The sequence below is a fragment of the Elgaria multicarinata genome, chromosome 19 (assembly GCF_023053635.1).
Source record: "Elgaria multicarinata webbii isolate HBS135686 ecotype San Diego chromosome 19, rElgMul1.1.pri, whole genome shotgun sequence".
Taxonomy (NCBI): Eukaryota; Metazoa; Chordata; class Lepidosauria; order Squamata; family Anguidae; genus Elgaria; species Elgaria multicarinata.
Genome location: NC_086189.1, coordinates 2,177,918 through 2,197,176, shown reverse-complemented (window position 1 = coordinate 2,197,176; position 19,259 = coordinate 2,177,918). Strand labels below are relative to the sequence as shown.

The 19,259-nt window shown below is 48.4% G+C and overlaps 1 protein-coding gene across 2 annotated transcripts in view; it reads left to right on the top strand.

Moving 5' to 3' along the window:
• Window positions 1–19,006, top strand: part of RGS3 (regulator of G protein signaling 3) — a 95,536-nt gene extending 76,530 nt beyond the window's left edge. The window contains exons 12-16 of one of the 2 annotated variants that reach the window (XM_063144456.1): window positions 10,385–10,458; window positions 15,296–15,400; window positions 15,808–15,869; window positions 16,616–16,782; window positions 17,724–19,006. In XM_063144456.1, the coding sequence (XP_063000526.1) occupies window positions 10,385–10,458; window positions 15,296–15,400; window positions 15,808–15,869; window positions 16,616–16,782; window positions 17,724–17,909 (594 nt within the window). In that variant the 3' untranslated portion in view covers window positions 17,910–19,006. Of the gene's footprint in view, window positions 1–10,384; window positions 10,459–14,708; window positions 14,834–15,295; window positions 15,401–15,807; window positions 15,870–16,615; window positions 16,783–17,723 lie in introns of those variants that run through there. The other variant, XM_063144455.1, reaches the window with a different exon arrangement.
• Window positions 19,007–19,259: the final 253 nt, after the last annotated feature.

Here is a 19,259-nt window from a genome sequence, read left to right as displayed (position 1 = left end):
AGACTCCGATTATCATATTCTTTTTATTCCTAGCCCCATTTATTTTAATCCAGACGCTCTCGACGGGGCTCCCAATCTCATCCGCCTGTATTTCTGTGCAGGGATAGGTATTTTTAACATATAGTGCAACTCCACCTCCCTTTCTATTTCTTCTGTTCTTTTTGAACAAGTTATATCCTTCAATTGCTATATTCCAGTCATGGGAGTCATCCCACCAAGTTTCAGTTATACCTATCAAGTCGTATTTGCCTTCATGTAATAAGAGTTCAAGTTCATTCTGTTTGTTTCCCATGCTCTGGGCATTAGTGTATAGACATCGAAGACCATGTGTTTTATAGTCTGGCTTTGTTTCTACCTTGTTGCAGACACTATTTTGGGACACTGTTGGAGCTGTTCTCTGTACTGTGGTGCATTGGCCTTCATCCATTGTTGCCTCAAAATTTACGTCTCCCACCCCCGTAAGATTCAGTTTAAAGCCCTTCTGATGAAGTTCTTCATGCTGTGGCCGAACTCATTCTTTCCAGCCCTTGTGAGGTGCAACCCATCCCTTGCCAGCAGTCCATGTTCCAAGTAGCGTAGCCCGTGGTCCCAGAATCCAAAGCTCTCACGACGGCACCACCTTCGAAGCCAGTCGTTCATCCGGAGTATTTTTCTTTCCCTTTCTAATCCTCTTCCAAGAACCGGGAGGATGGATGAGAAAACTACCTGGGCCCCAAAGTTCTTCAGTTTCCTTCCCAGAACTTCAAAGTCTGAAATGATTTCTTCATAGCTCTGCTTGGCGACATCATTTGTTCCCACATGGATGAGAAGAAAGGGGTATGTGTCCGTGGGCTTTATGAGCTTCGGTAACCTTTCAGTCACATCTCTAATCTGTGCTCCAGGGAGACAGCACACCTGGCGAGTCCATGGGTCTTCACGACATACTTGGGTTTCAATCCCACGCAGCAGGGAGTCTCCCACAACGACTACTCTTCTCTTCTTCTTGGTTGACCTACCTTCTGTCCCTTGGTCACTGTTGCATGGTGTCTCCTGTACTTCCTCCTCTGCAAACTGTCCTTCAGTCTCATTCTCCAGAAGCTGAAAGCGGTTGCTTAACTCCAATGGCCCCACCGGTGCAGAACGCCCTCTAATTCCTCCTCTCCTAACTGTCACTCTTTTCCAAGGAGTTTCCTCTTCATTGGCTTTCCTCCCCTCAGCATACTCCACTTCTGCTTCAGCTGGCTGTTGTTCTTCAATCTCATGTGCTTCTTGTTGCTGTTGCAGTTCCACCGTTCGGTCTAAGAACTCCTCGACTTCTCTTATTCCTTGGAGGGTGGACACTCGCTGCTCAAGTCCCCTCACTTTTTCTTCCAAAAGTGCCACCAGCTTGCACTTGTTGCAGGTGTACGCCATGTTGAGCTCAGGCAGAAACACGAACATTGCACACCCTTTGCAGGTCACCACCTCTAGGGACTCCTTTCCATCTTCTGCCATGGGAGTGGGAAGTCTGCTGTTGCCTCAAGCAGGGCATAGTCTTCCTTCAGTTTTCCCAGAGAAAGGCCCTGGGGGTCAAGTGGGAAGACAAGAGGTGCTCAGCCCTCGAGCCCAGAGGCAGCCCGGCCTCCATGTGTTGTTCACTTCCACAGGAGCCCAGGAAAGCAGGTGGCTTGGCATTAGGCAAGGGATTCAGCCTCTTGAGAATTTCAGCTTTTAAGTTGTTGGGCTTTTTAAAAGTTTCTAGTTCTTAAGGCAGGGAAAAGAGATTGTTTTGAACCTCCCAGATCCAGGTCCTCTCCAAGGGAATGCCAGTAGAGGACTGGGTGTCCTGCAGTGCCCGTGTTGTGTTGCTCTCTGCCTGCCTTCCATGCTTTTTGGACAGCCAGCTTTAGCAACAAGAGAACAGCTGTCAGCCGGCGCACCCATAACCCTGGCTGTTGGTTCGTGCTTGCTTTCCAACAGCAAAGGCCCTGGGCCTCGCTTCCAACTCATCGCCATGTTTTCTGACCTGGGAGCCCTGCCTCATGTTGCTGTGGTTTTGTGATTACTTAGCAACGACGGCAATATACTCTGCACATGATCTGGACCACTCTTGTTATCTCAGATTTGCACCTTGGTTTTGAAAACAGATTCTAGTGCGAAGCCCTTTAGGCCCTGCGCTGGGCTCTTCCTGATCCTCAGCCCCAGCGGACTTTTCATTGGTTGGGAAAACCAAGATACCAAGCTTTTGTTTGTTATTGGGCCAGCCGTAGCTGTCTGAAAGGTGCTGGGTTTCACAGCACTCTTCATCTTCTTTTCTGCTGAAAAGTTTTCACATACTCATTCTAACACAAGTTGGACTGATCAAACATTAACTGATACTAGTTCACCTACCTGATGCCTCCCATCCTTCTGGGGAGAGGTGCCAATCGCTGCATACCAAATTCCCTTTCAAGGGAAAAGTGTTTTGTATTCTGCCTCGGCTGTGTTCCTTTCCTTGCTTCCGGTATGGAACCAGCACTTGGAACAATGCTGCATCTGGGAGTTTGTGGGGCGCCCCCTCCTTCTGTGCCAGCTGGAACCTGGCTGTCTTTGCAAAGAGGCTGCAAGCCCAAGGGGATGACTTCTGCCAGGGGGTTTCTTGGGACACAAGCCCTTCTTTTACACCTTCAGCTCTGGAGCCTGCTCTGAGCAGCAGCAGTTGCTGCTCCTCCTCCTCCTCCTCCTCCTCCTCCTCCTCCTCCTCCATAGCCAGCTTCTGTCTCTGTCCCTGTTGCTAGAGGATGAGAAGTTCTGCTTTTAAGATTCAGACTGAGGCTGGATTTTTGCCAACACCCAATTCCAACAGGTGCCTCCGTACTCCCTGCCACTCCTCCTAAGCAAAGGTGCAGCCATATTGAGAGCTTGACCTGTTTGATGTCTGCCTCTTCTGCCATGCTAAAGGCACAGGATTGCTGCCAGCATAAAAAGAAAACAAGTGGTTGGTTCTGAAAGAGGTTTTATCTGTTTCTCAACTTGCTTCTGTTGGATCTCACCATGAACTCTTGCAGAGTTTAAGACCCAATGTACTATGATTTGCCTTTCTTTCCAATTTGTGTGAATGTACCAGCTTGTTCTCAGAAACCCAGGGATGCTTGGAGAGAGACTTCAGGCTGAGTCATTCTTATTCTGCCCAGGAAGTTGGGTGGGGCTTGGGTGACAACTGCAAGCTGCCGTGAGCATCTTGTGGGTTCTGGTGGTTGTTAATGTTCCTGCAGTACAGGAGCATTAACAGATGGGCCCATCTGCTGACACGGCCTCTGTGGAGCCCTCGGCCAGAAGCGAGTATATTTCTAAAACGATTAGCAGCAAGAAACTTCTGGAAGCTTGCTGGTGGAGCGGAGACTGGCCAGCGCCTGGTGCTTGTTTCTGGTTTGCAGGTGCAGCTCTATCTTGTGCTCGCCAAACAGATAGTTCCCCACCCCCCAGGTGACACCCCGAAAGGGTACGAGAAGCTTCTTCTTTCCTCCAGTAGAGACAGGGGACTTGGTAGCAGGTGCAGACAGACAAATGCAAACAAGAGCTGGGCCAACATTTCTCAGAAGAAAAATTTGTGAGACATTTTCTGAGAATTTTCTCCCCACAGGTAAATTTTGTCAAAAGTTCTCTGACTGTTCTCCACTGCATGTGCCTGTTTGATACCATTTTTCCCATCACAACACCTTGGAGTGACACAATGCCTTGCAGCTTTTGGGGGGAGACAAAATGCTGGCCAGGGAGTGGAATAAAGAAACTACATTATCACTGCTACCGATTGTGAGGCCCCCCGCCTCAAGAAATGATTGGAGAATTTTGCCCTTCTGAGAAAATATTTAAAAACGAGCCTGCCTGTGCTTCTGGGGAAGCCCTTCTTTCAGTCCCACCACCATCACAGGTACGCCTGGTGGGAACGTGGGAGAGGGCCTTCTCGGTGGCTGCTCCAGTCTAGCTTCCCTGCTTCCCAGGGAAGCTAGACTGGCTCCCTCCTTGATGTGCTTTCGGAGGCAGGCAAAATCTTTTTTGTTCCGGCAGGCCTTTGGCGATTAATCTGGGCCTCCGTCTGTGCTAAGGTCTTTTAAAATTGTCATGTATTTTAATTGTTTTAATATTTTAATATTGGAATATATTTTAAACTTTTGTATATTCATAGGTTTTAAAATGTATGTTTTAAATTTTGTAAGCCCACCTTGAGGCCCAGTATTGGGCAAAAGGCAGGATACTACTACTACTACTACTACTACTACTACTAATAATAATAATAATAGGCGAAATACTTGTAACTTGAGGGCAGTGTGGAGCATTTCCATGTGAAGGACTTGGAAAAGCCTTTTGGCTCAGTCTTTGGTGCAGCCAATGTTAATCTGGGGGTGCCTGCCCAGCTGGCTGCTCCTCCCCATACCCCAGGGTTGCACTCTTGGAAATAGTTTGCCTGCATCGTGCACACATGCTGAGCGCCAGTTGCTCAGCTCACCTCATCCCCGTGTGGCTGCTCTTCCCCCTTGGGATCGGCAGGACTTCGTTTCTCTTCTGCAACACCTTGGTGGGGCACTGCAGTCAAAAATGCACAGCTGTTTTTGTCTATTTTACAGGATGGCTATTTGTGATGTTGGTTTTGCTCATAAAACCTCAAACAGTGTTATAATCTTCCTCAGTCATCCTCCCAGGTGGGTCACGATAGTTCCCATTTCACAGATGGAGAAACTGAGGCTGAGAGACTTGCTGAAAGCCCAACGGCCACTAGGGGGCAGCCAGTGCACATCATGCACCCGATCAAGCAGCTCTGGGACACGAAGCTGGAATTTAGAGCAAAACTTCCTGAATCAGAATTCATGCTGCCTTCAAGCCCTGCTTCTGGGCTTCCCAGAAGCACCTGGCTGGCTATTGTGGGAAGGGGCTGCTGGCCGCTGACCAGCAAGGCTCTTCCTCCCTTGAGGGAGGGGGTTTGGCACAGCTCTGAGCCATGTTGAGAGGCAGGAGCCCAGGGGCGGGAGGCAGATTTCTCCAGGAGATTACAGAGGCCTGGAATGCAGGTGTGCACAGGACCACTTGAGCTGCAACGGGGCCAGTGGGTCTAGCATTGCGTGTAGCATTGCGGTGGGCCAAGCATCCCCTGCGCCATCCCAGCAGCTTGGGCTACTGCTCAAGGTGTCCTGGCAGCAGGGCCAGGGGAATGTTTGTGAGCCCTGCGATGTGACAGTGGGAGAGACGGCAGAGCCCTTGCAAAAGCCCTGGCTGGCGGCCGCCTTAGGCTGCAGCTGGCAGCCTCTGAATCAGAGTGTCCTAGAGCTGCTTGATCGGGTGCATGATGTGCACTGGCTGCCCCCTAGTGGCCATTGGGCTTTCCAGCCAAGTTGTGGGAAGGCGCCTCTTGACACCACGCCACGAATTTGAGTGAGGCAGTTAGGAGTGGTCTTCCAGAGGCCGTTTCACCCCGGCGTTCTCAGTGGGAAGTTCTGACAGATGTTTGCTCACTCTGTTAGGTTGCCCTGGAACCAGCAGGAGATGGTAAATGTCTTTGGACAGAATGCAGGAGGGGGGGGGGAGCTTTCGCCTGGGCTGCTCACATGGGCAGCAAGGCCAGCCATGCTTCAGTCCTCCTGGGCAGAAGAGTGTTGGCCAGAGTGACCTGCTCAGAAGCAGCACCCTCCATCTGCCTGTGCTCAGTGCTTGGGGGCACGAGATGGCCACTGAGAGGCAGAGCGGCACTGTGGGGCAAAGCAACGCTCAGGGGTAATTCCCCTGGATTTCAGTGAGGTTTCTTCACAGAAATGTGGGAGCCTGAGCTGGTTCAGAGCTCACTTGTCCACAAATGCACTTGAGGTGAGTCACAAGCTCTCAGCCTCTGTTCCCTCACCTGCCACATTAGGATTATTGTAAAAGTTGACGACTGCTTTGAATGTTTAAAAGCCTGGTCTGAGTACTATTGTTTCTTTAGCTCTCAAAATAAGCAAACCAAAGAGCCCACAGTTAATTCACTACGAGTTAGAAACTTGGCTTTTTAAAAAGAAAAGAAAACCAAGATTCTTGTGCACTGCCAGTGTGTGCATGTGTGGGGTGCAATTTTGGGATGCACACTGATTTAAGGACAACGGAAGCTGCCTTGGACCAGGTAAGTCTATTTGTGTCCTATCTGGCATTCGTGCTCCCAGTCAGGGAGGAGGGCCCTGGCTTCCCATCAGCTCCTGCCTGGATGTGATGCAGATAGAACCTGGGGGCTTCTGTGTGCAAAGCAGGGCCTCTGACACTGAGCAATGGAGACACCCCCCCAATTAAATTGAAGAAGAAAGAGAAGAAGAAGAAGAAGAAGAAGAAGAAGAAGAAGAAGAAGAAGAAGAAGAAGAAGAAGAAGAAGAAGAAGAAGAAGAAGAGGAGGAGGAGGAGGAGGCGGAGGCGGCTGTGCCCAATACCAGCTTGTCCCTTTGTGGGGTGCAATTATGCAATAGACACCATAACCCCATGACCCCCCTCACCGTCACCTGTGCTCTTGGCATACCTGTCACTGCAGGCCTCATCCAATCCAATTCCTCAATCATGAAACTGAAAGACAGCCAAAGGCTACGTGGTTCCCCCCACCCTGCAACGCCGGGGTCTGGCCCACCCCCACCAGCAGCCAGCTCCCCCAGCCAAGTGCCGTAGGCCAGGGTGGAGGAGGGTAAACCCTGTACCCTGCCCAGATGGTGATAAGTCTCCCCCCTCACCACACTGTGGGGTGGCACATGCCTTTGTACGTACCTCGGTGGCTGCCCCACTGATAATGATGATTGGGGCTGGGCAGCTCCTGTCTGTCTTTTTGTCTTTGCGTGGAAGCAGAATGTTCCCCCAGCCCAACAATGGGAGGAAATGTGTTTGGGGCTGGCTGGCGCACACCAAATGCAGAGGGATGTCTCTGCTGGAGCAGGAGGCTGCCTGAGCCTATAAACTCCGGAAGCCTCACCTAGCAGGAAAGGAAGCCTCCGCTCAGAGTTCTTAGCCAGGGAGATGGTTCCCACGGTTTGCCTGGGGCTGTGGAGCATGAACAGGCATGAACAGGGAAACAAACAGAATTTAAACTCTCCTATGGAGACAATCCTACACACATTTACTTGCGAGTAAATGCCATTGAACCGAGAGTGCATTCAGATTATTATGGGCAGTCTAGGCAACAGCATATTCCACTTGTGACCTCCTGTCTTTGGCTTCTTCCAGCTTTTATTTTTCCACCAAAAACAACAACACCGTTCTGGTGCAAAGCTGGAATAATGCATAATGATTGCTGGTGCCAGGGGCTGTCTGCCCGGAAGCACCCACAGTGAGGTCTAGGATTGGGTTGCACATTGGGGGTTCCCCCCACCCCCAACCCATCCCAGCATTTTGAACTAGTGATGCTGTTGCTTAGGGTTACTTTTCCAAGTGGCAAAAGTACTGATTTTTTTGTGAGTTAGTGCTTTAAAATTCATCAGTGTGTATGTTTTCATTTTGCTTTATATAGTAAGCCCATACCCATAAGAACCCAGGCTTTGCATGGCTGTTTTTGCAAGAGCCATCTCGTAAAGCTGTTTCCTCTTTGTACCGGCAAATCCCTCCTCCAGCCATCAGTAATGCCCATCGTCTTGTCATAAACTCTGATTTGGTGCATCTGGTTCTTAACATTTTCACCTACCACGGACTTGAAGTAGAGATGAGATGTGGGTCAGAACACACTTATCTTTCAATTACTATTCAGAGTTTTTAATATTGATTACAATGAACAATAACTAAAATTGGAGCAAAACCTTTAAAAAATTAAAAGAATAAATAAATAACTCCAGGTATGTATCTAGCAGCATAAAAAGAGGCATGCTGTAGAATCATAGAATCATAGAATAGCGGAGTTGGAAGGGGCCTACAAGGCCATCGAGTCCAACCCCCTGCTCAATGCAGGAATCCACCCTTAAGCATCCCTGACAGATGGTTGTCCAGCTGCCTCTTGAAGGCCTCTAGTGTGGGAGAGGCCACAACCTCACCAGGCAACTGATTCCATTGTCGTACTGCTCTAACAGTCAGGAAGTTTTTCCTGATGTCCAGCTGGAATCTGGCTTCCTTTAACTTGAGCCCGTTATTCCATGTCCTGCACTCTGGGAGGATCGAAAAGAGATCCTGGCCCTCCTCTGTGTGACAACCTTTTAGGTATTGAAGAGTGCTATCATGTCTCCCCTCAATCTTCACTTCTCCAGGCTAAACATGCCCAGTTCTTTCAGTCTCCTTTCATAGGGCTTTGTTTCCAGACCCCTGATCATCCTGGTTGCCCTCTTCTGAACACTCTCCAGCTTGTCTGCATCCTTCTTGAATTGTGGAGCCCAGAACTGGACGTAATTCTCTAGATCAGGCCTAACCAGGGCCGAATAGAGAGGAACCAGTACCTCATGTGATTTGGAAACTATACTTCTATTAATGCAGCCCAAAATAGCATTGGCCTTTCTTGCAGCCATATTGCGCTGTTGGCTCACATTCAGCTTGTTCTACAACAATTCCAAGATCCTTCTCGTTTGTAGTATTGCTGAGCCAAGTATCCCCCATTTTGTAACTGTGCATTTGGTTTCTATTTCCTAAATGTAGAACTTGGCATTTATCCTATTAAATTTCATTCTGTTGTTTTCAGCCCAGCACTCCAGCCTATCAAGATCACTTTGAAGTTTGTTTCTGTCTTCCAGGGTATTAGCTATCCCACCCGGTGTCCTCTGCAAATTTGATAAGCATTCCCTGCACCTCGTCCAAATCATTAATAAAAATGTTGAAGAGCACTGGGCCCAGGACTGAGCCCTGCGGCACCCCACTCGTTGCCTCTCCCCAGTTTGAGAAGGTTCCATTGATAAGTACTCTTTGAGTCCGATTCTGAAGCCAACTGTGAATCCACCTAATAGTTGTTCCATCTAGCCCACTTTTAGCTAGTTTGTTCATCAGAATGTCATGGGGCACTTTGTCAAAAGCTTTGCTGAAGTCAAGATATATGACGTCCACAGCATTCCCACAGTCCACAAGGGAGGTTACCCGACCAAAAAATGGGATCAAATTAGTCTGACAGGACTTATTCCTGACAAATCCATGTCGGCTTCTAGTGATCACCGTATTGATTTCAAGGTGTTTACAGATTGACTTCTTTATAATCTGCTCCAGAATTTTCCCAGGGATGGATGTCAGACTGACTGGTCTGTAGTTCCCAGGTTCCTCCTTTTTACCCTTTTTGAAGATAGGGACAACGTTAGCCCTCCTCCAGTCGTCCGGCACCTCACCCGTCTTCCATGATTTTGCAAAGATAATAGACAAAGGTTCTGAGAGTTCTTCCGCTAGCGCCTTCATTACTCTAGGATGCAGTTCATCGGGCCCTGGAGATTTGAACTCATTCAAGGAAATTAGGTGTTCTTTGACCATTTGCTTATCAATTTCAAATTGCAATCCTGCCCCCTCAATTTCTGCTTCACTTTCTCCAGGGGGGTCATAGACCCACTTTTGGGAAAGGACTGAGGCAAAGTAGGAATTGAGCACTTCAGCTTTTTCTTTGTCATCTGTTATCAATTTGCCATCCTCATTAAGCAGTTGAACCACCATTTCTTTCCTCTGTCTTTTACTACTCAGGTATCTGAAGAAAGCCTTTTTATTTCTTTTAGCATCCCTCGCTAACCTCAGCTCATTCTCAGCTTTAGCCTTCCTGACGCCATTTCAGCACTTCTGCGCCACCTGTCTGTACTCTTCTTTTGTAGCCTGGTCTTCCTTCCACTTCCTATATGTATCCTTTTTTGTTTTCAGGTCATCTCTAAGCTTTTTGTGGAGCCACATTGGTTTCCTCTGTTGTCTTCTCTCTTTTCTCCTTGTTGGAATTGTTTGTAACTGTGCCTTTAAAATTGCCTTTTTTAAATACTCCCACCCATCCTGCACTCCTTTTCTCATTAGGCTCACTTGCCACGGGACCTTACTTATCATAGTTCTGAGTTTATTAAAATCAGCTTTCCTAAAATCCAGAGTACGTGTATGGCTACGCTCGACTTTTGTCTCCTTCATAATCAAGAATTCATGAATGACGTGGTCACTTTCCCCCAGAGTTCCCGTAACTGCCACTTTATCCACTAAGACATCCCTATTGGTCTATAACAAGTCAAGGATTGCCTATCCTCTAGTTCCTTTGTGTCCCTGTTGTAGTCTTGGGGTTTCAGTCAGATAAACAGGAAGAGAAGGAAGAAGACAAACAAGAGAGCGGAGGTGGCCGGATCAGTAAGGGAGGGACAGGTTTGTGGGTCTGCCAGCTCGGCACTGGTTGTTTGGGCCACATTGTGATGGTGGAAGCACTTCAGAAAGGCCTCCCATTTGCTGTGAAATGCATGCCAGGTCTTCCTTCACAGGTGTCCCTCCCTCCCAAGGGAGATCTGCTTACCCCATCTTTCACGCTTTTCTCCCCCAGCAGCAGCAGCAGCACCACATGCTGGATCCAGAATGTGCCTGCAGCCGAGGAGCCAGAGCTGCCCACAAGAACTTGTAAGTGTGAACCCCAACCCTAACCCTATTCAAGAGGATGGAGCCCATGGCAATGGCATGGAAACCCACCTTTTTCATCCAAGATTTACCCACTAGTGATGGCAGAAGCAGCCAGAGACCCTTTTCCTTCAAAAATGCCTCCCCCCTCCCATGGGAGCTGACCAGCCTGCAACCTCTGGGAAGCCCACAAGCAATGGTCTTATGCCATTGCATGTCCCCCAACATTGCATGTCCTCCTCCATGCATTTTGTCCAAAAGCACATTGGATTTATTTTGCTTGCTTTTATACGCTGCTTTACGTCGGACCAGAAAGGTGCTCTCTACATGACCAAAAGTGCTTTGTCCGTAAGTCCTTACAAAAATTAGTTTTGTGACAGCAAGGAAACCTCTGCATATGCTCAGAGGTAGCCCACCCAAGGCTCCACACTTTTTGGAAATGAAATTTGGTGGTGCTTACCCCAGGAAAACATCTCTGTGTCACCTCTCTTCCTTGCCTGCCTTCTGGTACTATTCTCTCTAGGAGCTACATCCTATGCATGTGGGACTTACTCCTGAGTAAACATCCCTACGATTGCTTGTGGTGCAGCCTTCTTTTCTTGTTCATCAATATGATAGTTTTTTCCTGCCCCACCTGTCCCCCAAGAATGTTTTCCCCTTGAACCTCATAACAGTCTTGCGAGGTATGACTGGCCTCAAAGGGTGTGGGAGTTGGAGCAAGGTCTTCCCTCTCCCTCCCTCCCTTTCTGTGGGGCAGCGCTGTTCCCTCGGGTGGCTGTGGAGGTGGTCTAGCTGCTTGGTGGGTGTCAGGTGCATTCCCCCGTGCCCTGCATCCGTCTCAGACAGTACCAGAGAGGTAAGATATCTTCCCCACCTAGGGGGTTGGGAGGGGAGAGGCTTCCTCAGTAGTAAGAAGCTGTGGAGGGGATAGAGCAGCATTCACCCATTTTATATATTTATTTATTGCATTTTTATACCGCCCAATAGCCGAAGCTCCCTGGGCGGTTCACAAAAATTAAAATCATTCAAGGTAAAAAACAAACAGTATAAAAACATGATATAAAATACAATATAAAAGCACAACCAGGATAAAATCAGCAGCAGTGCAGAAATACAAATTTAAAATACAAATTTTAAACAGCAAAGTTAAAATTAATTCATAGACTGTTAAAATACTGAGAGAATAAAAAGGTCTTCACTTGGTGTCTAAAAGCATATAATGTAGGTGCCAGGCGAACCTCCTTAGGGAGCTCATTTCACAGCTGGGGTACCACAGCAGAGAAGGCCCTCCTCCAGGTAGCCACCTGCCTCACTTCGGCAGGTGCTCACGGAGAAGGACCCCTGAGGATGACCTTAGGGTCCAAGGAGGTACAGATGGGAGGAGGCGTTCCTTTAGATAGCCTGGTCCCAAGCTGTTTAGGGCTTTAAATGTTAATACCAGCACTTTGAATCGGGCCGGACCTGGACTGGCACCCAGTGAATATGCATTAACGCAAGTGGGAGACACAACCTCCCACCGCCCCTTTTAAAAAAAGAAAGAAACAAAGATGAGTTGGAATTAGAAAATGCTTTTTTAAAAAATAAACCTTTAAAATAATTTTAAAATAGGGTGACCACGTGGAAAGGAGGATGTATCCCTGTATCTTTAAGGGTTGCATAGAAAAGGGAATTTCAGCAGATGTCCTTTGTACGCATGCAACACCTGGTGAAATTCTCTCTTCATCACAACAGTTAAAGATACAGGAGGCCTGTCCTCCTTTCCATATGGTTACCCAGATTAAAAGGTGTTGGGGCTCAAACTTATCTGTGGGCTACATGGCCTTCTTCTGAATGTGACCTGGGGCAGTGTTGACTGATCAGGCTGGATGAGAGAGAGAGAGAGAGAGAAGCATTTTGTATGTGCTCATGAGCACTCTTAAACTTATACCTCACCATGTTATTTCCCACGTGTTTCAGGTCCTGAAAATAGGTGCTGGGCACCGGAAACTGCTGTCACCATTACTACCTTCCCCCACTCCTCACCATAACGGCCTGATCCTGGCCATGCCCAAGATCGAGCATTGGCCATTGTCGGGAAAGAAGGAATCTCTCTCCACCACCCCCTTAGAAGAGCTTGTGGGGGGAACAAAGCAACTGGGTTGGGCTTACTGATGATAATAAATATAACTGAAACAAAATCTGATAGTAAAATTATTTATCTAAGAAGAAAGAATATACTGTTGTGCTATAAAACATACATCAAACCAATGAGAGGGAATACAATGTGATTGCGTTACAAAGGCTAGACCATACCAAGGGCTGGCCAATACCAAATAAACCAAATCAATTTTAACTAGACCACTGTAGTCTTCAGTGGTCTAGTAACAGGGATTTGGTCTTAGTATATTTTTGTAAACCGCCCAGAGAGCTTCAGCTATGGGGCGGTATATAAATGTAATAATAAATAAAATAAATAAAAAGTATATAAGAAATTTGCCCCCAAATAGACAAACAGGTGTGTACAGACACATTGTATATCACATAATGTGCAGTTATCAACAGAGAACACTGTAGGGGGTAAGACCTGTTGTTAAACAAACAATATTATGTTTAAAACTATTTTAATTTTATTATGGTGAAAAACTTTTTCTTGAGACTATATTAAAATATACCAAAAGAATTTTATTAAAAGTTAAAAACTCACCAATTTATTACCCTTGCCAATACTTTCCTCCTAGAACATGTACCAGCAGCAAAGTGCACATGTTGTAATAATAAACAAACTGGTTTTGCATGTGTGTATTTAATAACATAAATAAATTTTATTATTAGATTTTATTTTAATTATACTTATTAACACCAGTAAGCCCAACCCAATTGTTTTGTTGGCACATTAGGGCTTGTGCGCAGGGCAGAGAGCAGCCATGGGTCCTCCTAGTGACCCCTTTGCTCCCCCCAGCTTTGAGTCCCAATATATGAATGTCTCAGAGAGCATCCTTGCTCCCCTTATGCTGGTTTTTGCTCCCCCAAACAAGTTTTCTGGAGTTATGCCTAGAAAGGGATTGCCTTCCAGCTTGGTAGCATGCAGCTTGGCTCACTTGCTTGAGACACCTGTGTTCTCATCACAGCACAGGTGGGGGTACAACCATGGGGTGGGGTTGCTCCCACCCTTTGGGGCAGCAGTTGGACTAGCAGTCCTTTGGGACTCCCCCCAAATTGATGGCTTTTGTGAATGGAAGACAGGGGCATATCTATGTTCTTTTTAAGGAGTCGTCAAAGAACTCTTACATGCAATCCTATAAATATCTGCTCAGAAGAAAGCGCCTTTGAGTTTAATGCAGCTTACTCCTGTGTAAATGTGTATAGGATTGCAACCTCAATTAATCATGAGTTTTAATAAATAAATTGATTGTGTGTGTCTGGAGCTACTTCACAGGGTCGTTGTGAAGGAAAGGCCCATATATGTCACCCTAAGCTTGGGTGGGTGACAGAAAATGTAAGTAGTGCTCTTCCCCTCCCTCCCTTTGGAGAGAGACTAATGTTACTGAAAGTGGTGCAGCTGCTCCTAAGTCTCCAAGCCTGGCTGAAAAGCTTCTGCACAGCCAAAGGGCTGTGTTCATCATTCAGAAGTAAGTGACTTTGGGCTCAGTGGGGCAAGTCGTTCTAGGATTTTGGTCGGAATGGCACACAGGTGTCTTTGGGAAAGAGAGCATCTAGCAACCCCCAGTTCTGTCCCAAGTGTTTCTGGGCATGTGCAGAATACATTTGGGGAGGGGCCTGGTGTCCCAGCCCTCCTCCCGTTCTCTGGGTTCCGCGAAGCGCGTGGATGCCTTCCTCTGCCCATTGGAGCTCCAGCCCCGCTGTGGGCTTTCTCACCTTCTGCCGCCTGGGAGAGCGGCGGGGTGGGCGTGATTGTAAGGGCCTGTGGGCAGGGATCTGCCCGCTTGTGCCGGAGGGAAGGCGCCGCCCAGCCGCCGGCCTTCTGCGCGACCATTCCGGGCTGGGCCGCCGGGGGGCGTTGCGCCCCCATCATCAGCACCTCCTGTGGTCCTGAGCCCCTCCCGGGCAGATTGAGACTCGGCTCGCCAGCAGCGCTATAAATAGCAGCGCCCTGGCCGGCCAGGGGAAAAGCCCGGCGTTGGGTATGAGCCACACGCCGGCCGAGGGGGCGGGCGGAGCGGCGGCGGCGGCGGCATTTGCAAGAGCGGGCAGGCAGCAGCGGTGGCGGCAAGGACGGGCTGCTCCGATCCGCGCGCCTCCCCTGCCGGGCCGCCATGCCATTCTTCCGCGAGCAGGCAAAGACGCCGCCACCGCCCGACCTCCGCGCGGAGATGGTGCTGGCCGCGCCCGGGCGGGCCTCTCGCGGGGTCAGCCTGCAGCGGCGGCACACCATGAAGGAGTAGGTGGTGGGGAGTTTTAAACCTTTAAAGGCGGGTAAAATGGATGCTGGGGCTCAAGCCTCGGTGGCTGGTTTCCAAGGCATATGCAGAGTGCCTTGAGCGCCCTCGGCAAAGCTGCCTGCTTGGATTCCTAGCCCCGGGTTCATTCGTCCTTGCTGCTCTCCTGTTGCGTGTATGTGTTGGGGGTGCGGTTGTGACTGCTCCCTGGGAAGCACGCTGCATAGGCTCTACTTGAGCGGAGCAGCAGGCATGGAGAACGTTGCCGTCAGGACGGAGGAAAGAAGCCATCGTGCCCCAACGCTTCCCGAGGTCTCTTGGGCGGCCTTTCACCTGGCTGGAAAGCATGGCTTACTTGTGTTGCCCATTTATTGTCCCGTGTCCCCCCTCCCTCCCCTGTGGAGCTGCTAATTCCCCCTCCCCCAAGACCGGATACTATAACCCAGCCTGGCTTCTGCCTCCAGGGCCAAAGACATGAAGAACCGGCTGGGGATCTTCCGGAAGAGGAATGAGTCTCCAGGAGGGGGACACCCTGCCAGTAAACTGGACAAAGTCTTGAAATCTCTCAAGTAAGTGGTGATGGTGGGTGCCGGACTGGGGGGCGGAGACACGTGGCAATCTATATATGGATATAAAACATGGATGACTGATGGATGTACCGTACTTCTGGAATAAAGACACGAAGGAAAACAACCCTTAAATCTAGCAACATTCATTGTTTGGGAGAAAAAGTAATTTAGCAGAATGCAAATGTATACTTATTTATTACATTTATATACCGCTCCATAGCCGAAGCTAGGTATGCGGGATACCTAGCAGCATTCACTTAAGAATCTTCCTTGGACTACAATCCATTCCAATTCTGATGAGGGGAGGCCTTGATGTGGTGGGAAGGGAAGAGCTCTGATCACTCCGGCTTCTCTTTCAAAGCAAATAGTAACAACCCCTTCCTCCCCCCCCCCCCCTGTTTTCGCAGGCCCACTCCTGAAGAAGCCCTCAAGTGGGGGGAGTCCTTGGAGAAGCTGCTGCAGCATAAATGTAAGGGGGCTTTCATTGGTTTTGGCTTTCAAGCCTCACTTAAAACTGAGGCACAAAACGTTAAAATCCAAATTCTTAAAATGTCACTGAATTTCAAATATCTGCAAAAACTTTTTTAAAGTTGCCCTCCTTCCTTCTAACTCTGTCCAGTTCTATGGAGATAAAAGCAGTCATGAATGCTTCACTCAGAAGCTAGTGCTCTTTACTTCTCCCCACCCACCGCCTCCACGTGGGGAGGGCGAGTTGTTTGCCCTCTAGCCCACCTCTGCCTACTCTGATAGGCATCATCATCCAAGGCCTCCTTTCCCAGCCCTGCCAATGGAGAGCCCTGTCTTAGCTGGAGTTCCCAGGACGGGAACCTGGGGTCTTCTGCATGCCAAGCAGGTATTCTCCTGCTGAGTCAGGGGCTTCATGCAGGAGCCTTAGCTGGCCTCTTTTTCCATCCTTGGGTTGCAAGACTCTCTTTTGTGGGGCAGGAAAAGGGATCTGTGTATTACCTGTTCCAGTGCCTGGTGCATTGGAGAGGGTGTTTTTTGAGCCTCCCTCCCCCTCAAGAAGAGTCTTGCTGGATTGGAACAAAGGTCCATTTCGTCTAGTATTTGCTGTCTCAGCCTCGGCCAGCCAGGTGCCCCAAACTGCTTCTCGAGGTTCTGTATTTTGGCCAAGTCCTGAACCTCCAGTGCAGAATGTTCCTAGCTTGCCTGCTTTTGAACTCAAGGCCACCGTGTTCGTGCTTTCCTTCCCAGATGGCCTGGCTGCCTTTCGCGCCTTCCTGCGCACGGAGTTCAGTGAGGAGAACCTGGAGTTCTGGCTGGCATGTGAGGAGTACAAGAAGATCAAATCCCAGTCCAAGATGGCTTCCAAAGCCAAGAAGATATTCCTTGAATTCATTGCCATCCAGTCCTGCAAAGAAGTGAGTGGCGGAGTGGTCAGCTGTCTTCTAGCTAAGCCCCATGACAACAATCTGAGGTTCAGTTTTGCCTGTGTCCAGGTGCCGTATTGCCTTGTAGATGGTCAAGAACTCCCAGCCCAAAAGCCTGGGATGAAAAGGAGACACTTGGGAACTCACATTCTCAAACTTGAGCTTTTGCAAATGAGTTTTTGATTTGAAATCTTGAGTCCTGCTGATGAATCTTCAAGCCACGTCAAGACTTGCTAGAATAAAATACTTGTACATTTTTTAAAAAAATGAAAACCTCTGTGTAGGCAGTATTCATGACTGGGCATATAGAGAGGAAAAGATGCACCAGAACATTATAAATCTAAATTCATGTAAGCATGCTCCAGCTCTCCCTCCCTCCAGGACAATACTTTCACCCCTTAACTCTGTGGGGACTCCATTTGTGAATTAACTTCACAAATGAAGTCCCTTCAGGAAGATGCTTTATGCCATTTCACCTGTTAGGCTCCCACCCCAAAGTATGCTGTGAGTTGTCCTTTGCTGAAAATAGCTTTGGAGATCATCAGCACTCCCCCACACCCCAGGATCCTCTTGGAAAAGAGAATGACTTACACTGGTTGAAGTCTGCAATTTAGGGGTGGCCTCTAGAAGTCCTGACAGGGTGTAGGCTGGCTGGCTGACTGCTTACTTGGCAGGGTGGGAGATGGAGGCATCCATTCCTCTACTCTGTCCACTGCAGATTTAAAACAGGTTTTGAAGCATTGACCTGCAAACTGAAATTACAGTGGGTGCCATGCTGTCACGTGAACGTGCACCTGCCACTAGATGCTAGGCCAGTCAACTATTGTTCCATGAGTATTTGGCTTGTCTTTCCTTCTGCCTTCAATTGAGCTTAAACTGCCAGGATCAGTTATTGATAAACTTTTTGGTTTGTTTTTCTCCTGTTCATCTAGGTCAATCTAGACTCCTACACACGGGAACATACCAAAGAGAACCTGCAGAACATCACCTGGGGATGCTTCAACCTTGCCCAGAGGCGGATCTATGGTCTGATGGAGAAGGACTCATATCCCCGCTTCCTGCGCTCAGAGCTGTACTTGGACCTCATTAACCAGAAGAAACTCAGCCCTCCACTGTAGAGGGGGCCACGGCTGATCCTCCAGGGACACTGTTTTAGGGAGGTGTATGTTTACATATGATCCACGGCCTTTTTTGGTAGGGGAACTGCTGGAACACAGAACCATATCATCTAGAAGGGACCCAGCCGGGATTGAAGAACTAAGCAGTCTGGCCCCAATCCATCCCAGGAACCTGCTTTCTTTTCTCCGGTACGACGATGTCCCAGTGATCAAGGGGGCTGAGGGTCAGTCACCCTACCAGACCACTGTGAAATTCTGAGCCGTCTTCCGTTCTGGAGGTAGCAAGCTCAGAAGGATCCCTTCCCGAACATGGATCTGGATTGGGACCAAGATGGCTTGTGTGAATGGGTGTACAAGCACTGCCAAAGAGGCGCTAACGAAGGCTCCGCACTTTCAGGAATGATTTAGCACTTCGGTGTGTCTGCTCTGGACAAAGAATCCTCCTTACTTGTCCTTCTCACTGATGGTCATGCAGAGCTACTGCTTCTCTTTGCTCATCTGGTTCTCATCTTTCTCTCTAGGTTTATTTATTGAATTTTTATCTGGATGCTCAGTTGGTTAAAGTCCATGAGAAAGTCTCAACTTCCTATTGAGTTTTTTGCCTTTTTAATTTAAGTGCAATATTTTGATTTGTTCATGTCCAATTCTCCCCGCCCCCCGCCCCCCGGGATCCCTTTTACTGGGAACTTTCCAGTGGAATGAATGTGGATATGTTCTGATTGTGTTTGGCATCTCTCAGATCTGTTTTGTTTCTGACTGTGTTCTCTCCCAACAGCAGGCAGCTGGGAGTTTTGTAAAAGGAGGGTCTATAGCATACCATTGCTGCAGTGGCAAACTTTGTATAAATGAAAAACAGCTGTATAAATCAGACGCTATCTTTGTGCTGTGACAGAGGGTGTGCTGGAGAGGTGTTTGTATGCACGTGCCTGCTTGTTGATGTTTCGGTGCAAATGTAATCCTCCAAGGAGTCTGGCTGACAGTCTTTTGGCCAAGCACCCAGTTTACAATTTAAGCCCATCTTAAAACAAAACAAAACACAGACTCTTTTTTTAATGTCATGACTTATTTAGCATAAATAAAGAGACAATAGAAATTTTTCTCAGCTGCCTTCTTCCTGTTTCCCTGCTGTATTTAACTCCCAAGGCCGCCTCTGTTGTGTCCTCGGACAACAGGTATGGAGACATTCATCTAAGCAAGAGCGCAGAATGTGGGGGCAGGGCTCCCGGGTGGTGAGTCCTTTAGCCTTTCTGTGTGAATGCTGAAGTTTAATAAATACATTAGTTCACAGCAGCCTCCCAACCTGGGCCCCTCCAAATGTGCTGGACTACAACTCCCAGCATTAGCCAGCTA